Consider the following 18,181-nt stretch of genomic DNA (forward strand, 5'->3'; position numbering starts at 1 on the left):
TTATACCATGGGAGAAAAACCAGGTTAGTAAAGGGAATGGCACCTTCCTACATGTAATGAAACACATACAACACCCCCCCACCACACACACATACAAATACCCATCAAGAACATTAAGACACCTTATAGAAAAATAAGAAAAACTTTCCATTTTAGTTGTGATTTGACCTGAATTTATACACCATACTTTACTCCCTTGCCTATGACTCTATCAGAATCGCCAGGCAGAGTTCAACCTTCTTGCTTAAGAAGCCTTTCAGAGGCTGAACCTGCACAACTGCAAAGGGTTCCCACCAGCCCTGCTCCACTGTCACCAGGGCTCAGCTCAGAGGCCACAGCCTCGTCCCCACGCCCCAGAGGAAGCCAGCCCCGTCCCCAGTGTCTCACTGCACTGGGTCCTCAGTTGTTCCTGACGATGATGCCGGGAACATCTGGCTGGTGGAAAAGTGGAAGGTGACAGACCAAAGCATGAGGACACGAGATCATGGTTGCTATGGCAGAGCATCATCAGAACAACAAAATGGATAGCCTTGTGCAAGACCATGGATATAAAATGAGTAGCTCTGGGACTCAATAAACAAGTACAGTACTGTATATTTTGGTAAACAAATGGCTGTTCAATGGATAACTATTCTTTTTTCTAATTCAGGGTTGAGAGGTTTCTGTTCAGAGTCTACACGTGTTGGTCTGTAAAGCCATGTGGAATCTGAGAAGTCCCCTCCTCTGAGGATTCTCTGGTACGTGGTGGTTCAGTGCTGGGGTAATTCTCATTAACAAAAGAGAAATGGCAGCCAGACCTTAGCCAGACCCTGGTCTCCCAGGCAGGCCTCAGTTCTTCTTGTCCTCCTTCTGAGGCTGGCTTCTTGTGATCCCCAGGTTGTTCCACACCTCTGTGTACATGAGGGTCCCAATGAAGACAAACAAGGTGCCCAGCCAGTGCCACACAGTGAAAGGGTTCTGGAAGTACAAGATGGAGATGATGAGGCTCACAAACTTACGTAGAGTCACAACGAGTGTGACAGTGAGGGAGGTGCATTCTGTGGTGAGAATCAAGACACCCCAAATGCACACGTACCTGGAGAGAGAGGGTTAAGGTAGTTTTCTGACTACTGAGAGATCAGCTGGGGAGCACTTTCTGGCATGGCTCTTGGCTCAAATGTTCATATTCTAAGAACCAGAAAACTCGGGGTTGGCTATGGCGGCCCTGAGGCTCCTTGGTAGAACATTCTGCAGATTCCTGTCCTGCCATTCTAATTGTGGGTCCCAACTCAGACTGCCTAAAACCTCTCATTATTCTTATTCTGGATTCTTCCCACAGTTTACAGTGAAGGTCCCACCCAAGGAATGACAGAGGTTAACACTCTCAGTAAAGGTCATCACACCTACCTCTCGTTGATCTGGTCCCCAGTCCTTCCACCCCTTCTCCAAAAAAGAAATCTGTAAGGCAAATCTATGAGGTGACATGAAAGGAATGAAGTCAATCTCGTCTGTTCCAAAGACTTCACAGTTTTTATAATGGACTTAAGGTCGTTCGAAAGAAGCATTATTTTAGTTTTAATTCACTTGGAATTTCTTTCAGAATTTTGTGGCAGCCTGTGAAATGTCCCAGGTACTGGAAGACTCCAGGTAGAAATCACAGAGCATGCATGTCAAATACTAATTCTCAATCACCCACTGACTTCTGCCCCTGCACCCGAGCACCTCCTTCACAGTGCCCTGTGCCCTGCTGACCGCGGCACCCACTGGCATCTCTTTGGCCCTCCACAGGGAGCTCAGTGGATGGGCCTTTCTCCTCCTACTGCAGGACAGATCAAAGCAGAAATGAAACTCATGTCACTGAGCTGTCAGGGAATAGACAATCCCATGCCAAAGACGACCATGCGGCAGAGGAGTGCGAAGGATACTGAGTGATGACATTCGTGAGGAGGTAGAACCACATGATGGGCATTGCCACACCAACAACCGGAACTTGATATAATTCTGCAAAGATTAAGAGGGGAGATAGTTGTATTCCTTTTAACAGCTAAAGTGTTCATCTTTTTGAACAAACAGAACATAATAGAGATAACGATGTTATTTCCCTTACAATTAGATTTGGACCAAACACCACTTTACTTGCCCTTGATTCCAGGCTATATCAGCCTCAAGAGTCCTTGTATTGCTTTCTTAAAACAAATGAGAATTCATCTTAAGTTTAAAATAAACTTTTTACCATTCACCTAAACAGGACTCCACTTTACAGAGAAAGGCTGTGAATCACAGAGAAGTTCAAATGATATGGTCTTAACAACTCAACACAGAGAAAAGACAACCAGTAACTAAACGCCATTTGGAAATACTGTCAATCCTACTAGTAATCAAATAATTCTAAAATTTACAAATAATATTCTAATCTGGCAAGGTAAAATTGGAATTGGCAGCCATTCAGTTGATGGTAGTATAAATTGATTTTTAAAAAATCAATTTCACAATTCTTATTAAGGGGCCATAAAAGTATTGATACCCATTCTTAGGAAAAACTCTGAATTAATCTAAATGTCCAATGATAGAGCAATGGCTGTGCAAGCAAAGGTGCTTTGACTAGATGAGGCATTTGTATGTACATTCTATTTAAAATATAAGGATTATATATAGTCACACAAAAAACTAAGAATGAAAGTGAAAAAGTATAAATTTTTTTCTACACAAGGGTTACAACGATGTAAGAATTTACGTAAATGGTGTCTGGAAGGAAACTGGTAAAATGAAATTAGCTGATGTGTAGAGTGATGGAAGTTATTAAACTTTTCTTCTTTTTAAATACATTCTTATGGTAGTTTTATATAAGAGGTTTGCACAGTGAACATTTGAGAGGAAACAAAATGCCCATGATTAACAAGAATAAGGACATAATAACCCTCTCAGGGTCGCTTCTTTTATATTGCTAACTTGCTTTTGGAGTTTGAAATACACAGCATAACTTAGGAAATTCCAAAGGTGATGCTGAGTTCTGGTTAGGAAAAGGACATTAATTTTCTTTTGCCAAAAAATTAAAAGCCATCTAGATAAAGAGATAACTGTATGTCTAGACTAGTGAGAAATCCCAATAATCTGGTATTCTATTGTCTTTGAAACACTCAGCAAGTATTGAAATGAAAAGAAAGTTAACAAATATTATTACTATTTAATAACTTTAGAGATCCACTGTATCAATTGCTGAGGAAAGAGACAATCAGTATTACCTAAAACATTTAGATGGATATTCGGCTCTCTTAGAAAAATCAAGGATAATAGGTTCCAGATGCTAAAACTCAAGATGAGAAAAAAATGTAAATTTAACTTAGGGATGATTCTGAAAAAGTTAAAGGCAGATTCTAAAAAATAAAAATGTATAAGTACCCAGCTCTGCAACTTTTGGAAGAAGCATTCTAATAATTAAATCAAAATGAATTTGATAGTGTGTTTACTCAAACAACTCTTTGCTATGCGGGGACTGTCAGAAACTCTGAAAACCATGTGTCAAAAATCAGCTGTATGTCAATCACACCTCAATAAAAAAAACTCAAAAATGGGTAATTCAGAGCCTTAAAAACTTAAGTTAACTGGCAATTGATAGCTAATTTATTAGTCACTTTAAAAAGTAAAAGCTAATTAATACTGTAGACTTTTGAGTTAATTTTGCTTATTCCTGCAAGCTCTAACCTGTCACCATTTTTGCTTCCTCTTCCCCAAGGCTCCCATCTCTGCTGTGTGTTAGGACTATTTCTTTGCATTCTTGAAAAGCAAACCTTCCGCATTCAAATGCAAACACACAATTCCAAAGCAAAACAGAAAATTTGAAGATACATATTCTTATTTCTCTTGCAAATCATTGAGAAACACCTGCAAATGCTTTTGCTGCTGCAACTACTGATTAATGGCACTATATTCCAGGAAGGTAGAATGGAGAGGGTTTAAGTGGGCCAGATGACTTGCATAAAAACATCAGTGGTCAAGTCCAGAGTAAAACTGAAACTTGCCTTGGAAGCTCTCAGGCAATTCTCCTGAGTCACCCCAAACTCACCAGACTTATTGAAAAAAGCTGCATGGTCATAAATGTCAGAAGCCAAGAAGATGAAGCCAGGCAGTGGGAAGGGCATGCGAGGGGAAGAAATATTTCACATCAAATGAAATGCAACACACAACAGAATAATGAGCAGTTTTATAAGTTGTTTGACAAGCAATCAAGAAAAGCAAATAGGACTAAGTTAAATGTACCCAGTGCTTCTAACAACCTGACACTGTCTGGCTCAATAAACCCCAAATTACAGTTCTTGTCCTTTTGGAGTTTGTGATGATCATCACACACACACAACAAAAGGGAATACACACAGTCATTGTGTCCAAAGATTTGTTACGTTTTACTAATTTTGAGAATAGTTAAGCAAATGAAATGGATTTAAAAATTATAAAGAACATGGGGCAGGTCCTGGCCGGTGTGGCTCCATGGCCTGAGTACCTCGATTTCCAGTCAAGGGCATGTACCTGGGTTGCGGGTTTGATACCTGCCCCAGTTGGGGCAGGTGCATGAGGCAACCGATGTGTGTCTCTCACATTGATGCCTCTCTCTATATATATATATCTCTCTCTCTCCACCCTCCCCCAACAATCAATGGAAAAAAATATCCTCAAGTGAGGATTAACAACAACAAAAGGAATGTGGAGGCAGAGTTCAGATTGTTTAGAAAAGTAGTAGGAAAAGAGATGGAGAACAATTCAACGTCAGGGAAAATATAAATGACAAGAATGAAAAGAGGTTGAAGAGGAAGAAGAAACAACAGATAAGCAAAGATTAATATACTTGACACCAACCCACCACCACAATAATCGAATAAGGAATCATGGCTAACATTTACTCAGAAGTCATTATGTGCCACTTACTGTTCTAAAAGAAAGATGTGAGCCAAATGGAGTGTGTATTTTTACATTCCCAGGCACGTACTTGAGCTCCAACTAATAAGCCAAACTGCTTGTTTGCAGCTTCAGTACAAAAAGTTGGCAGTGAAGGAATCCCGAGTTACCAAACCTCACCCTGACCTTGAGTGGCTGTGCTTTGGGCATTATCACAACAGGAGAGAGGGAGGAGAAGAGGAGGCCCTAGACCAGTGGTCGGCAAACTCATTAGTCAACAGAGCCAAATAGCAACAGTACAACGATTGAAATTTCTTTTGAGAGCCAAATTTTTTAAACGTAAACTATATAGGCAGGTACATTGTTATTAACTTAATTAGGGTCCTCCTAAGGCTTTGGAAGAGCCACACTCAAGGGGCCAAAGAGCCGCATGTGGCTCGCAAGCCGCAGTTTGCCGACCACGGCCCTAGACCAGCAGTTTAAAACAAAGGAATTGAAGTGTATATTACTGCTATTTAAACTCTCCATAAAAACGACTGAAGCCCATCTGAGGGCCTCCTCTCACCTGTCTTCCCAACCCTCTCACAGGCCTGCCTGCACATGGTCCCCTGGACATGCAGTTTCTGTAGCTTAGTTTCCTTTTCCAGGTTCCCAGATTGGTCTGAACCGGGGTGCACCTGCAGGAACACTGGGGTGCAGGCTCCTGGTCGGCCCGGTGGCTCCTGGTTAGCAGACATGTTCACGCAGACTGGCCGTGACCACCTGTGTGGAGGGCTGTGGCTCAGAGGCACAGCAGCAGCCTACAAAAGGCACTGCCGTCCGTGGGCCCAAAGCCCTTCACCGGGTGATCAACTGATCCTTCACCTCCATTAGCAGGATGGCATGTTACCAGCAGGATGGTATGTTAGCAGGATGGCATGTTACATTTGAAATCACACATTACAACAACATAATAACGCAGTAATTTCCATCCTCCCCAGGTTCAAGAAATTGCTTACATTATAAAACAAAGCCTCCTTGAAATGTTTCCCAAACTGTTTGTATAGAGTCTCTTGGAAGATGCCCATCCTCATGGACATCAGGAGCGCGAACGTCAGTGCCCCAATACCTACAAAACAAAGGCCGGGTTATAAGACACCTGCACTCGCTACTCTCCAGATATTTTGTTAAAGAACATTTATTATTTAAATGTATTACAAATATTACAAACTAACTGTAGAATATGCACAAAGTTTTAAAAAGAAATAAAAATCAACCATAATATTACCATCCAGTCCTTAATAGTTTTCTACATCTCTCTAAGCCAGGATCATAATGAGTACAGAGTTTTATGTCTTACTTTTTTCATGATCTTTTTCTGGATTTTTCTTCAGGTCATTCATGAAAATTTTTTCAAAAGTATGATGTAATGGCCACACATTACTCTTCTCATGTAGATGTACTTAAGTGTCTTACAATATGAGAATGGTTAGATTACTTCCAATTATTTCTTCATTAAAATCAATGTACATCCATGTATGTAAATCTTTTTAAAATGTTATTTTCTTAGTATACTCTCACAAGTGGAATTACTGAGTCAAAAGTTGTAGACATTTTAAAAACTCAATACATATACTTTTTTCCAGAAAGGCATGTCAATTTATACTGTAAACAGTTTCTGTGAACATGGTTGTCCTATTGCACCCTCAGCAGCAAAGAGAATAATCATTTATTATCTTGCAAATATAATAGATCAAAAATAAAAAGATACTGCATTTTGGATTCAAGTTGCATTTCTTTGATTATTAGACTGGTTCAAAGCTGAACATAAAATTACAGGACATTAATATTTTCCTCCATAAGTGGTATGTTCAAATCCTTTGCAAATTTCTCCTAACAGAAAGTGTTCTTCCAATAGCTCATGAAGATCTTTCTGTGTTAAGGAATAGCAATCTAAAGAGGGGGGTGGGTCAAGGTTCAAAGCCAAGAAGCACGAATCCAGTTCCTTCCCTGCTATTTCTCTTTCGCCTGGTCAGTCTCAACCTGCTCCTGCCAGCACAGAAAGCACTTGCGAGGAGCATCACCTCTGTGTCTCACAACGGGAGGGCCAAGCACTACAGGAATTGTCTCATTACTTCCCCAAAGAGACACAATTCCCGGGAGAGTCTGCTGACCAGTCAGGTCTGGGAACACTGCCATGCGGAACAGCTAACTTCTGAAGACAATAAATCTAAGATCTAGCAATGGGTCCCTTGGAGACTTAGCGTCCACTGCTACAACCTGCCCTTCTGAAGAAGCCTGTGCTCAGCAGACAGGTCACAGCGAGACGGATGACAGCCAAGCACCCACAGGGCGCCGGGCAGGCAGGCAGGCACTTTTCTTCCTAGATCAGTGGCAACAGAGAAACATGGGTCCATGTCACAGAACACATCACCATGACCTCGCCGTTTCCTTTCTGTCACTTCTTGAACACTGTGGTTCAGACTTATGATCCCAGGTGCCTCTCTCCTGTGGCATCATTTGTTTAGCTAACGCTTCTTGCCAAGAAACATGTCCCTTAGGAGAAAACTCAGCAAACAGAACTGCAGAGGCAATTATCATCATTGTAATTAGCATACTTGCCTAGTAACCACCATGTAAATGCCTGGAATCCTTCATTCTCACTCAAGCTGGACTGGTAAGTCTAGGGAATAAGAAAAAACACTAGGTACAGAGACCAGAACCACAAGCAATGGGCCTGGACACAAGGGAAATGTTTGCTACCTTTTTCCCTCCCTTCTTTGTATCATTAGTAAGTACCTGGTGCCTGGGCCCCATGGCAAGCAGTGAATATAAATGATTTGTGAACCGATTCTTACCACCTGCTTTGCTGACATGGAAGTGCAAATAAATATCCCCACAGAAACCAGGGCAATGGAAGCATATTTGAATATACTGCATCTGCAGAAATAAGAACAAGAACACATTAGGAAGGCACAGGTACCAATTTCCACAGGATGTTTTCAGTAGATGGTGCCTGAGAGTATAAATCACCAGCAAAGCCCATGTAAGTCTTCATGTGCAAGGATCAGGGTGCCCACTGGTTGCTACACACACCCTTCCTTGGTGTTGCTTAAAATAGTTTCTAAAAGTTTGTGGACCAACAGATGGTTTCATTGGGGGGGGGGGGGGGGAAGACCTGACATGACATTCCATTGGTGACAGTCACATAGAACAGTTATGACACTTTTCATTCTATCTTCTTGGCCACTTGGGCTTTATTCGGAATTTTCTTCGTACTAAGCACGATTAGTCCTTCGTTCATTGTGTTGCACTAATGAACACCTTCTCTGACAGCACAACTATGAGCCTGGAAATGCTCCATCCTGGGCTCTCCAATACGGTCACCACCAGCCACATGTGGCTACTGGGCAATTAAACTCTGACCAGTGAGACTGGGAAACTAAATATTTAATTTTAAGTAATTTAAATGTTAAATGTGAATAGTCACATGTGGCTTCTGGTGACCACAAGGGAACTGAAGTTCTCAATCGATTGGCTTCAGAGGTTAGGATGGATCTAAGGATTCAATGATGCTAAGAGCTAATTCTACAGAGAGAACACTGCTGCACAGGTGGGACCCCCTACCTGGTCAGCTGCTTCAGGAATGCACACCATTGCCACAGAGAGAACTCAAACAAAGAAGGCCAGGAGCACGCCCCCTCTAGCAGGAGAAAAGTAATCCACATGCCTAGCCTATAGGTGGGGCCAAGAAGGTGCTTCCTAAACATAAATTATAAAAGCGTATTGTTTACCTTTTCTTCAAAATGATAATCCCTAGGCAATTAGAGAACCCTGTAAAAGGTGACAAGAGGAAGTTTTAGTGCACTAGAGAAAGACAACATACTTCAAGATAAAAATGAACGTCGCCAAGAGGGAAAAACATCTGGGCAGGAGATTAGGATGAATAATTAGTAAGGTCCAGGTGTTCTTATGATGGCAACAAGTATAAGCCATAAAAATCTATCTTGCAAAATAATTACGCCTTTTAAAGATGACAATGAAGATAACAATGATCAATTCTCAATAACTACTCATAGCTGAAGCTTATTACAGGCTTATTTTTGTCAACTTTTCCATCTAATTTATAAGAGCTTTTACTACGTTTCTCCTCCCCCCGCGTTTTGAGGAAAGAAGTTTGTGGAGATCTCTCTCTTCTCTGGAAGGGTGTCTGTCCTTCATCAAGTGCTCATAGAAAGTCTACTATGTGCTCAATGCTGTGAGGGTCATCTTAGTCATTATAATTAGCTCTGGGAAGTGCCTTTAGGAATAACACATTTGATCTCACAAAAATCTCAGACCACACCAAAATGTTACAATTCTAATCCTCACCCGTTTTGTATTCTTCTGCAACCCTAACTATATTTCCCTTGAAGTCTTTTCTGCCCTCCAGGGAAAACTGTTCTTATCTATATACTGAACACAGATCTCTCACCACACATGAGACAAAGAAAAAAACCTCTACTGCTTTGAAAGAAGCATGCCTCCAAGAATTTTCCTTTATTTAATTATCGCAAGTCTCCGATTTAAAAAAAAAAAATAAGGAAGGAGAAGGGTCTGGTCCTGGCATGTGTTTCTCAATGGTTAGAGTGTGGGCCTGAGCACTAAAGGATTGTGGGTTTGATTCCTGGTCAAGGGCACATACCTGGGTTGCAGGTTCGATCCCCGGCCATGGTCGGGGCACATACAGGGAGGCAACCAACCCGTGTGTCTCTCTCACATCGATGTTTCTCTCTCTCCCTCTGTTCAACTCTCTCTAAAAATCAGTGGAAAAATATCCTCAGGTGAGGATTAACAACACACAACACACACACACACACACACACACACACACACACAGAAAAGAAATGAAAGAAGGGTCCATTTCATTTACTAGAAATAAATGTAATTTTATGTAAGAAAGAAACAAAAAGTGATGAGAAATGTTAAAGAACATTCATAGGAAGTTTGAATATAAAATCAACCAGATGAAGGAAATTAAAATCTGTTTCTCAGGAAAATGTTAACTTTCCTTTTATCAGTCACCCAGAAGACCTGAGGCAGATAAAAGTAAACCATCCACATGCACATTGCTCTCTTTTGGCCTTCTCAGACGACAGTCAGCCTCTGCTCACTGATCTGAGCAGCAGTACTCGCAGGTCTGAACATCATGTGCAGGGGCATGGCGATGTTGAGGTTCAGCTGTTCACCACGCTGACCATGAAGAACACAGTCACCATGACGGCATAGTATCTGAAATGCAGAGGCAACAGCTTGCACACAGAATCTACTAGTTCAAGAAAATCAAATAGAGAAGGAAATAAATACCTCTAGTTAAAAGTATTTTGCTTATTTCCTCTTTATTAAAATTGTATCACTATTATAATTTGAGTAGAATAATAAGTACCTATAAAAATACTTCACAAAGCCAAACTAACATGGAAAAAGTTTAAATTATAGAGTATGTTTCAAGAAACACTATTTTAATATGCTTCAAGTATACCTAGCAACTAAAAACTAGGCTTCAAAAAATGTTACCTAATAGCAATAGGTTTTTAAAAGTAAATGGGGAGAGATGACATCAGCATCATGGAAGAGTGAGAAGACTCCATTGTTTCTCCTCTTAAATTTATCTCAAGAAAATTATAACTCAACAAAGATCCCCTGCTCAGCACACAAATACACCTGAAAGATCTATGCATTAGCACATCTGAAGGTGGGCATGTTGAAATGAGTAGGGAAGGTGGGATGGGGGAAGGACAGGAGGGGAGGGGGGACAGGGGAAGGACAGGGACGTGACCACAGATGCAGTTTGGTGCCCATCCTGGCTCCAGCGAGCAAGGAGCACAAGAGTGGGGGAGAAGTCTGGCTGCAGCCCTCACACTACAACCTGGAGGGTCAGAGGGGCAGAAGCAGTTTCCTTCCTAGAAAAGGCATCTCCCTTCCGCCCTCCCCATTAAGGCAAAGCTGGGTATAGAGGTGGCTGGGAAGCCATTAATGTAGGGGTGGAGCAGAGCCATAAGATCTCTACCTCAAATGCACACACAGAGAAACAACCCATCAAATACCATGAACAACAGGGTAACTTGGGAGCACAGAAAGAAAATGAAAAATCTCCAGGAATCAAACTCAAAGGCATGGAAGACTGTGGTTTAAATGACAGAGAATTCAAGACTGCAATTACAAAGAAACTCAACAATATACAAGAAAACTCAGAAAGGCAAGTCAATAAGTTCAGGAATACAATTAATGAGCAAAAGCAGTACTTTACCAAAGAGATTCAAACTATAAGAAACACATTCTGGAGCTGAAGAACTCAATTAAAGAGATAAAGAATGCACTAGAGAGCATTGGAAACAGAGCAGACCAGATGGAAAAAAAAGAATTAGGGAACTTGCCAGGCCAGCATGGCTGAGCAGTTGAGCATCAACCTATGAACCAGGAGGTCACAGTTCAATTCCCGGTCAGAGCACATGACCAGGTTGCAGGCTCGATTCCTAGAGAAGGGTGTGCAGGAGGCAGCCAATCAATGATTCTTTCTCATCATTGATGTTTCTCTCTCTCTCTCCCTCTCCTTTCCTCTCTGAAATCTACAAAAATATATTTTAAAAAAAGAATTAGGGAACTTGAAGAGAGAAACCTAGAAATAACCCGTGAAGAAGAGAGAGAACTGGGAGTTAAAATTTAAAAAATAAGCCAAAAACGGTTTGGCTCAGTGGATAGAGCATCGGCCTGCAGACTGAAGGGTCCTAGGTTCGATTCCGGTCAAGGGCATGTGCCTGGGTTGCGGGCACATCCCCAGTGGGAGATGTGCGGGAGGCAGCTGATCGATGTTTCTCTCTCATCGATGTTTCTGGCTCTCTATCTCTCTCCCTTCCTCTCTGTAAAAAATCAATAAAATATATTTTTTTAAAAAAATTAAAAATATAAGCAATATAAGGATAATAGATATGGTATACCAGAAGGAGAAGAGAGAGAGGAGGGAACAGAGATCCCACTTAAAGAAATAATTGACAAGAACTTCCAAGCCTATGCAAAGAACTAGATGTTAGAATAGAGAAAGCTAACAGAACACCTAATTATATCAATGCAAAAAAACCTTCTCCAAGAATCATTTTATTCAAACTGTCAAAAATTAATGACAAAGAAAAAATTCTTAAGGCAGCCAGGGAACATAAAGATTAACCAACAAAGGAAACTCCATTAGATGGTCATCACCAGATTTTTCTGTAACGTTTTCAGTAGCAACACTACAAGAGAGGAGAGAGTGAAAGAAAATATTTAAAATATTGAAAGAGAGGAACCCATCAGCAAAGGATAAGATATTCAGTAAAGTTATCCTTTAGACATTAAGAAGAAATAAAGGCTTTCCAAGACAGACAAAAGCTGAGAAAATTTACCACCAGAAGACTGCACATAAGAAATGTTGAAAGGAGGTCTTCTACTGGAAACAAAAACACAAAAGTACAGAAAACGTTGAATAAGATGATTAATAGATAGAAGCAGGAAACTGAAAATCTATTTCAGAGTAGTTTATTAAATAATCTATACTAATAAAAGAGTAATATGCTAATTAGACCAGGAGACCTTCCAGAGACCTTCCAGACGTCCTTCTGGACAAAGCCGGGGGCTTGGCCGGCCTGCAAACGGCCATCAGCCCCTCACCCAGGTTGGCCACGCCCCCCAGCAGAAACCCCCACCCTGAAGAGTGTCTGGCCAGCCTGAAAACGGCCCTCAGCCCCTCACCCAGGCTGGCCACGCCCCTCAAGGGGACCCCCACCCTGATCCAGGACCCCCTTCAGGGTAGACCAGCAGGCCCCCACACGTGCACCAGGCCTCTATCTATACTAATAAAAGGGTAACATGCTAATTAGACTGGGAGACCTTCCGGGAGACCTTCCAGATGTCTTTCCGGACAAAGCCATGGCAGCGGGGCCGAGGCAGAGGCAGTTAGGGGCAATCAGGCCAGGAGAGGAGGGCAGTTGGGGGAGGTCTGGCTGACGGGGGGTGGGCAGCTGGGGGTGAGCAGGTTGGCAAGGGGGGCCAGTTGGGGGCAAGCAGGCCAGAAGTGGGAGGCAATTGGGAGCGAGCAGGCCAGCAGGGGTGCAGTTGGGGACGAGCAGGCCGGCAGTGGGGGGCAGTTGGGGGTGAGCAGGCCAGCAGGGGGGAAGTTGGGAGCGATCAGGCTGGCAAGGTCTTCTACTGGAAACAAAAACACAAAAGTACACAAAACGTTGAATAAGATGATTAATAGATAGAAGCAGGAAACTGAAAATCTATTTCAGAGTAGTTTATTAAATAATCTATACTAATAAAAGAGTAATATGCTAATTAGACCAGGAGACCTTCCAGAGACCTTCCAGACGTCCTTCTGGACAAAGCCGGGGGCTTGGCCGGCCTGCAAACGGCCATCAGCCCCTCACCCAGGTTGGCCACGCCCCCCAGCAGAAACCCCCACCCTGAAGAGTGTCTGGGGGGCAGTTGAGGGTGAGCAGGCTGGCAAGCAGAGTAACTCCAAAAATTAACCCCACACAGAGTTTACCTTAAATAAACTGGTTGCTTCAGAATGGCTTAATCAATGGTATCAGGAAAATAAAATACATTTTTAATGAGCACCACATGAGAAACTGGGTAACCAAAACCTATATCCTGCTCAAGTTCAAAATTAACAGGTTCTCAACCTTCCTAATGCCACAACCCTTTAATACAGTTCCTCATGTTGTGGTGACCACCAACCATAAAATTATTTTCATTGCTACTTCAGTAATTTTGCTACTGTTATGAATCATAATGTAAATATCTGATATGCAAGATGTATTTTCATTGTTTGCAACCCACAGGTTGAGAACCACTGGACTAGGAGTTTAGATACCCTGGATTCCAGTTTTGTCTCTGCCACTTACAAGAAGTAAAAGACATCTAACTTCTTGGGAACTGTTCCATTTTCAGTAAAACAGACATTATAATTCTTGACCTATACTGGACACAGACTGTCCTGAGGGTCAATGGAGATAACGTGTAGACTCAGAAACATGATGGTACATAGCGCCATAAGTAGCATTTTACAGCAGGAGCAGGAGGTCCAGAGAAGCGAAATGATCTGAAAAGGTCACCCAACCTGGGTATGACTGAGCCAAGAATGAAGTTCATAATTTCGAGATTTTTCAGTCCTGAGCCTTTTTCAGGACACCTGGTGCTTTTTCTGTAACAGTTTGCACCCACTGAACATTGCACATTATTACTCAACATTATTTGCATGCCATCCTAGTTTCCCTTTGGTGAAGCCATTCTTTTCTTCCTTTTCTTTTCTTCTTCTCTTTTTTCTTTTCTTTTCTTCTCTCCCCCCCCCCCCCTATTTCTTTCTTTTAGCTAACATTGCATAAGTTTCAGGTGTGCAACATTAAAATTTGACATCTGTGTGTAGTACCTCCTGCTCACCACTGGAAGCTTCCATTTGGCACCCCAATTCTTTTTTCTTTTTTAATTGAATTTATTGGGGTGACACTGGTTAATAAAACCATACAGGTTTCAAGTGTACAACTCAATAAAAACATCACCTGCATCCTGCACTCACCACCCAAAGTCAAGTATATTTCTGTTCCCACTTACCTCTTCTTTGCCCACTTCTACCTCCCAACCCCTCCTTTCCACCTGGCTATCACCATACTGTTGTTCCTGCCTATGTGTCATATATATATTTTTTTTCTTAATCCCTTCACCTTTTTTCACCCAGCCCTCAACTCTCCTCCCCTCTGACAGCTGTCAATCTGTTATGTACCTATGCTTGTGTTGATTATATTCCACATATACCTGAGATCATATGGTATTTGTCTTTCTCTGACTGGCTCATGTGACTTAGCATAATACTCCCCAAGTCCATCCATGCTGTTGCAAAAGGTCAGATTTTCTTCTTTTTTACAGCCAAGTAGTATTCCACTGTATAAATGTACCACAGCTGTTTTTATCCACTCCCCCAGTCTTAATTTAGAAAGTTAGGTCTCAAAATGCATGTCTCCCAATTTAAAGACTAATATCTTAAAGCTAGAAATGCTCTCTTAGGTCAACCAGACGGACCATATACATAAATAAGAACTGATTCACCTACATCACTGAGAGGTAATGTTTGAGCAAAGTCCTCATGGCCATCTGATCTGTAAGGATAGCAAAACAAATGCTTTGGAGGCACTTGAATACACATGACACTTTCTTTGCAGTGTGTGCAAAACCAGACTGCGTTATAAGTCGGAAAGCTTTGCTGTAGCCAAACGTGGCATTATTACCCGAGAAAAGAGCTAAAGGCACCTTGGGGTCTGCCACAAGCTCCTGCCAACCCGAGGCCATCACGTGAGAAATCTCCCCGGATTCCACCCCCCGGTGTGTGGAAAGGGGGTGCTGTCAGCAACACCCCGAGTGTTTCTGCGAGCGACGCTGTGAAACTACTTGGGGGGACAGCGGGCGGCGCGCAGGATGAAGGAGTGGACTCTCGGGGTTCCAGGAGCGCAGAGCCGCCCCGCGACGCGTGCGGACGCCCCTCCGGCTTTCTCGGTGCCGCCCCGGGAGCCGAGGGGGGCACTCACCTGACCAGGAGCTCCAGGGGGATCACGTTACTGCAGCAGCCGGCGACCACCAGGCCCACGCGGAGAGCGGCGCGGGGAAGGGGAGCGCGCGCGGAGAAAGCGCCCGCCTAGACCACTGCCTCGGCGGGCACCGAACTTCGTCCCTTCCCGGGGCGCCGCTCTGCCCCGGCGCCGCCCAACGCTCCCGGCCGGAGGAGCTGCGGTTCACTGTCAGCCCCGCCCCATTCATCGGAGGGGGCGCTCTGGTTCCAGGCGGACTACATATCCCAGGATGCCGCGCGCCCTTTACGCCGTGCTGGGACGCGTCCCGCCTCTGCTGGGACCCTCCGCTCCAGAAGAGAGAGCAGCGAGGTTCCCGTCATGCCTCTCGCGATAGGAAGCCGCAGGGTTTGTTGGGAAGTGAAGTTCAACCCTGCCGCGGTGATTTCTGGCGAGGAAGCCAAGGGCTCAGAGAGCGATGCGAGCGTCCGGGTCTCAGCAAACACAGCGGCGGCGCTAGAGCTGCAGACCTGTCTGTGATTGATCGGGGCGGCGTCCTAGCATCTGAAACAATTCTGAATGGAGTGAAGCAAAAGCTCCTCTGAACTTACTCTTCTACCTTTTGAAAGGAGCATTGGCGTCAGAAAGTGCTGGGATTGAATGCTGGCTCAGCTGCTAATCAGCTGTGCTGTCTCAGGCAACTTCTTGGAGCCTTATCTCATTATTGGTGAAAACGGGAGCAGTAATGCCCATCTCACCGCTTGTTGTGAGGGTCACAAGCTGTGATCACCTGGGGATCTTGTGAAAATGTGGATTCTGCTTCATTACACCTGCAGTTTGCCCTGAGATTGGGCATCTCTAGCAAGTTCCCAGGTGCTGCTGGTGCTCCCCGTCTGTGGCCCTCGCTTAGAAGAGCAGACGCCTTTACAACAACCGTCTCTGGAGACTCCTCTCCCCACCCCATTGACTTTGGGACCTCCTGCCACCCAACGGTGGCTTAGTTCTCTCCTTCCCCTAAGCCTGCCATCATGCTCAAAGTAATTCACCTTTCTCCTTCACTTCACCACCAAATATCGCCAAAGACTAATCTATAGTTGTTAGGTCGGAGAGAGCCCAGGATCAGCTACGTGCAGACATGTGATGAGACAATGGACTTCCCCTGGAATTTCTCACAGATCAACGTGCCAGACACAGATACCGGCTTCTTCTCCCTTAATCCCTTTAGCCAGGGGGCTCTCAGTTACCCCCACACAGATACTGACTTCTTTCTGAATACCCCCGCCCACCCCTGCGGCAGAGAATTCCTCAGCTCATGTCCCTGCCCCTCACCCAACTGCAGTATAAAAAAAGCTTCCCCCTCCCTGTTGGTGTGAATCCACGCGCCCTGTCCTTGGGGTACGTGGGTCTCCCGGGGACGCAGAAATAAACCGTTTCCTTTCCTTTCTTTTCTGATTCACTGGACTCTCTATTTCTTGCACTGCCTCCTGAGCCACCTAACCTAACAATAGTCATAGCCTTTTTTATTCTGATCAAAGCCAGATTTTTAAAAACAGTTTCATTTTGACTTCTACTGACCTCTTTGTCAAAACCATATACAGCAGGTCTCTGAGTATCGTTTCATTTAATGTTTAGTTATAACGTTCCTAAGATGCCATTACAACTTAATTCTTGCGTGTATCAGTTAGCCTATGGCAGCGATTTTCAGCCCATGTGCCGTCAAAAGCACACTGGTATGCTGCAAGAATTTTGAAAATGTGAAGCACCTGACTATTTAGTCGGGACACTAACCTCTTTTCCTTTAGATTATCAAATTTCTAAAAATGACAACAGCCAACACAACAATAGCTGTCTGGTGTGAATGAACCAAAATTATACCTGTTTTCTTTTTGTCAGATTGACAAAAATATATATATATTTTTTTGGTGTGCCACAGAATTTTACTAATTAGCTTGTGTGTGCCATTACATACATTGTTTCACTTGAAGTCACAGTTTCCAAGAACCTATCAATGATGTTAAGTGAGAACTTACTCTACCAGTCTTACTTGATCTTGCAAATGGCTTTTGACAATGAAACTCAATGTTCTGACATTCTCTTGTCCCTCTGCTCATAAGACACAAGTCCCATCTTTCTCTTTCTACTTCTCTGGCTTACCTTTTTTTTTTTTTTTTTTTTTTTTTTTAGTTTTCTTTGCAGGCTTTTCCTTCTCCATCCACTCAAATTCTCCTTTCAGAGTTCCATCATCTGTCCCTTCCTTTTTTGCCCAAACACATTCTATTGGTGATCTCATCTCTGCAACTTCAACCATCACCATATGGAACAGTGAACCTACACATACATATATGTACAGCCCCAATCTTCCTCATGTCTTAAATCAAAGTTTCCAACTGCTTATTTGACAATCTTCGACAATGTTATGTCTGAAGGGAGGAACGTTCTGTTCACAGAAGCTTTCTATGTGTAGCTTTCCAATGCATCATCCACAGCTTCTTCCTCTATAGCTCCAGCGCTCCATCCATCCCTAAACCATTCCCAGAATCAGGGGGCATTGTAGTTATCTGTTTTCATGTCAGTCTTCCTCCTACTCTAGCTCATGCCCATGACGGACCAGAATCGAGAATAACTAATTCATCTCTAGATCCTTAGCATCATATATAGTGACTGGTATCTAATATGTGTGTACACTTTTTGTTGAGTAAACAAATGAGCTTGACTTCTTAGTTGAGTAAAATAATTCACACCTCACAAAGTCAATAAAT

General features: G+C 43.1%; 1 protein-coding gene across 1 annotated transcript; it reads right to left on the reverse strand.

The window, feature by feature from the left end:
• Positions 1-158: 158 nt before the first annotated feature.
• Positions 159-15,673, reverse strand: LOC308512596 (nucleotide sugar transporter SLC35B4-like). The gene is made up of 8 exons (XM_081115510.1): positions 15,444-15,673; positions 9,533-10,119; positions 8,643-8,682; positions 7,707-7,788; positions 7,471-7,531; positions 5,868-5,977; positions 1,905-1,980; positions 159-1,075 (listed from the first exon to the last, which is right to left on the reverse strand). Exons 2-8 carry the CDS (start codon positions 9,558-9,560, stop codon positions 1,050-1,052), a joined length of 423 nt encoding a protein of 140 aa, XP_080971636.1. The 5' UTR covers positions 9,561-10,119; positions 15,444-15,673; the 3' UTR covers positions 159-1,049.
• Positions 15,674-18,181: the final 2,508 nt, after the last annotated feature.

Source organism: Myotis nattereri (assembly GCF_964212035.1).
Source record: "Myotis nattereri genome assembly, contig: HAP1_SCAFFOLD_202, whole genome shotgun sequence".
NCBI lineage: Eukaryota > Metazoa > Chordata > Mammalia > Chiroptera > Vespertilionidae > Myotis > Myotis nattereri.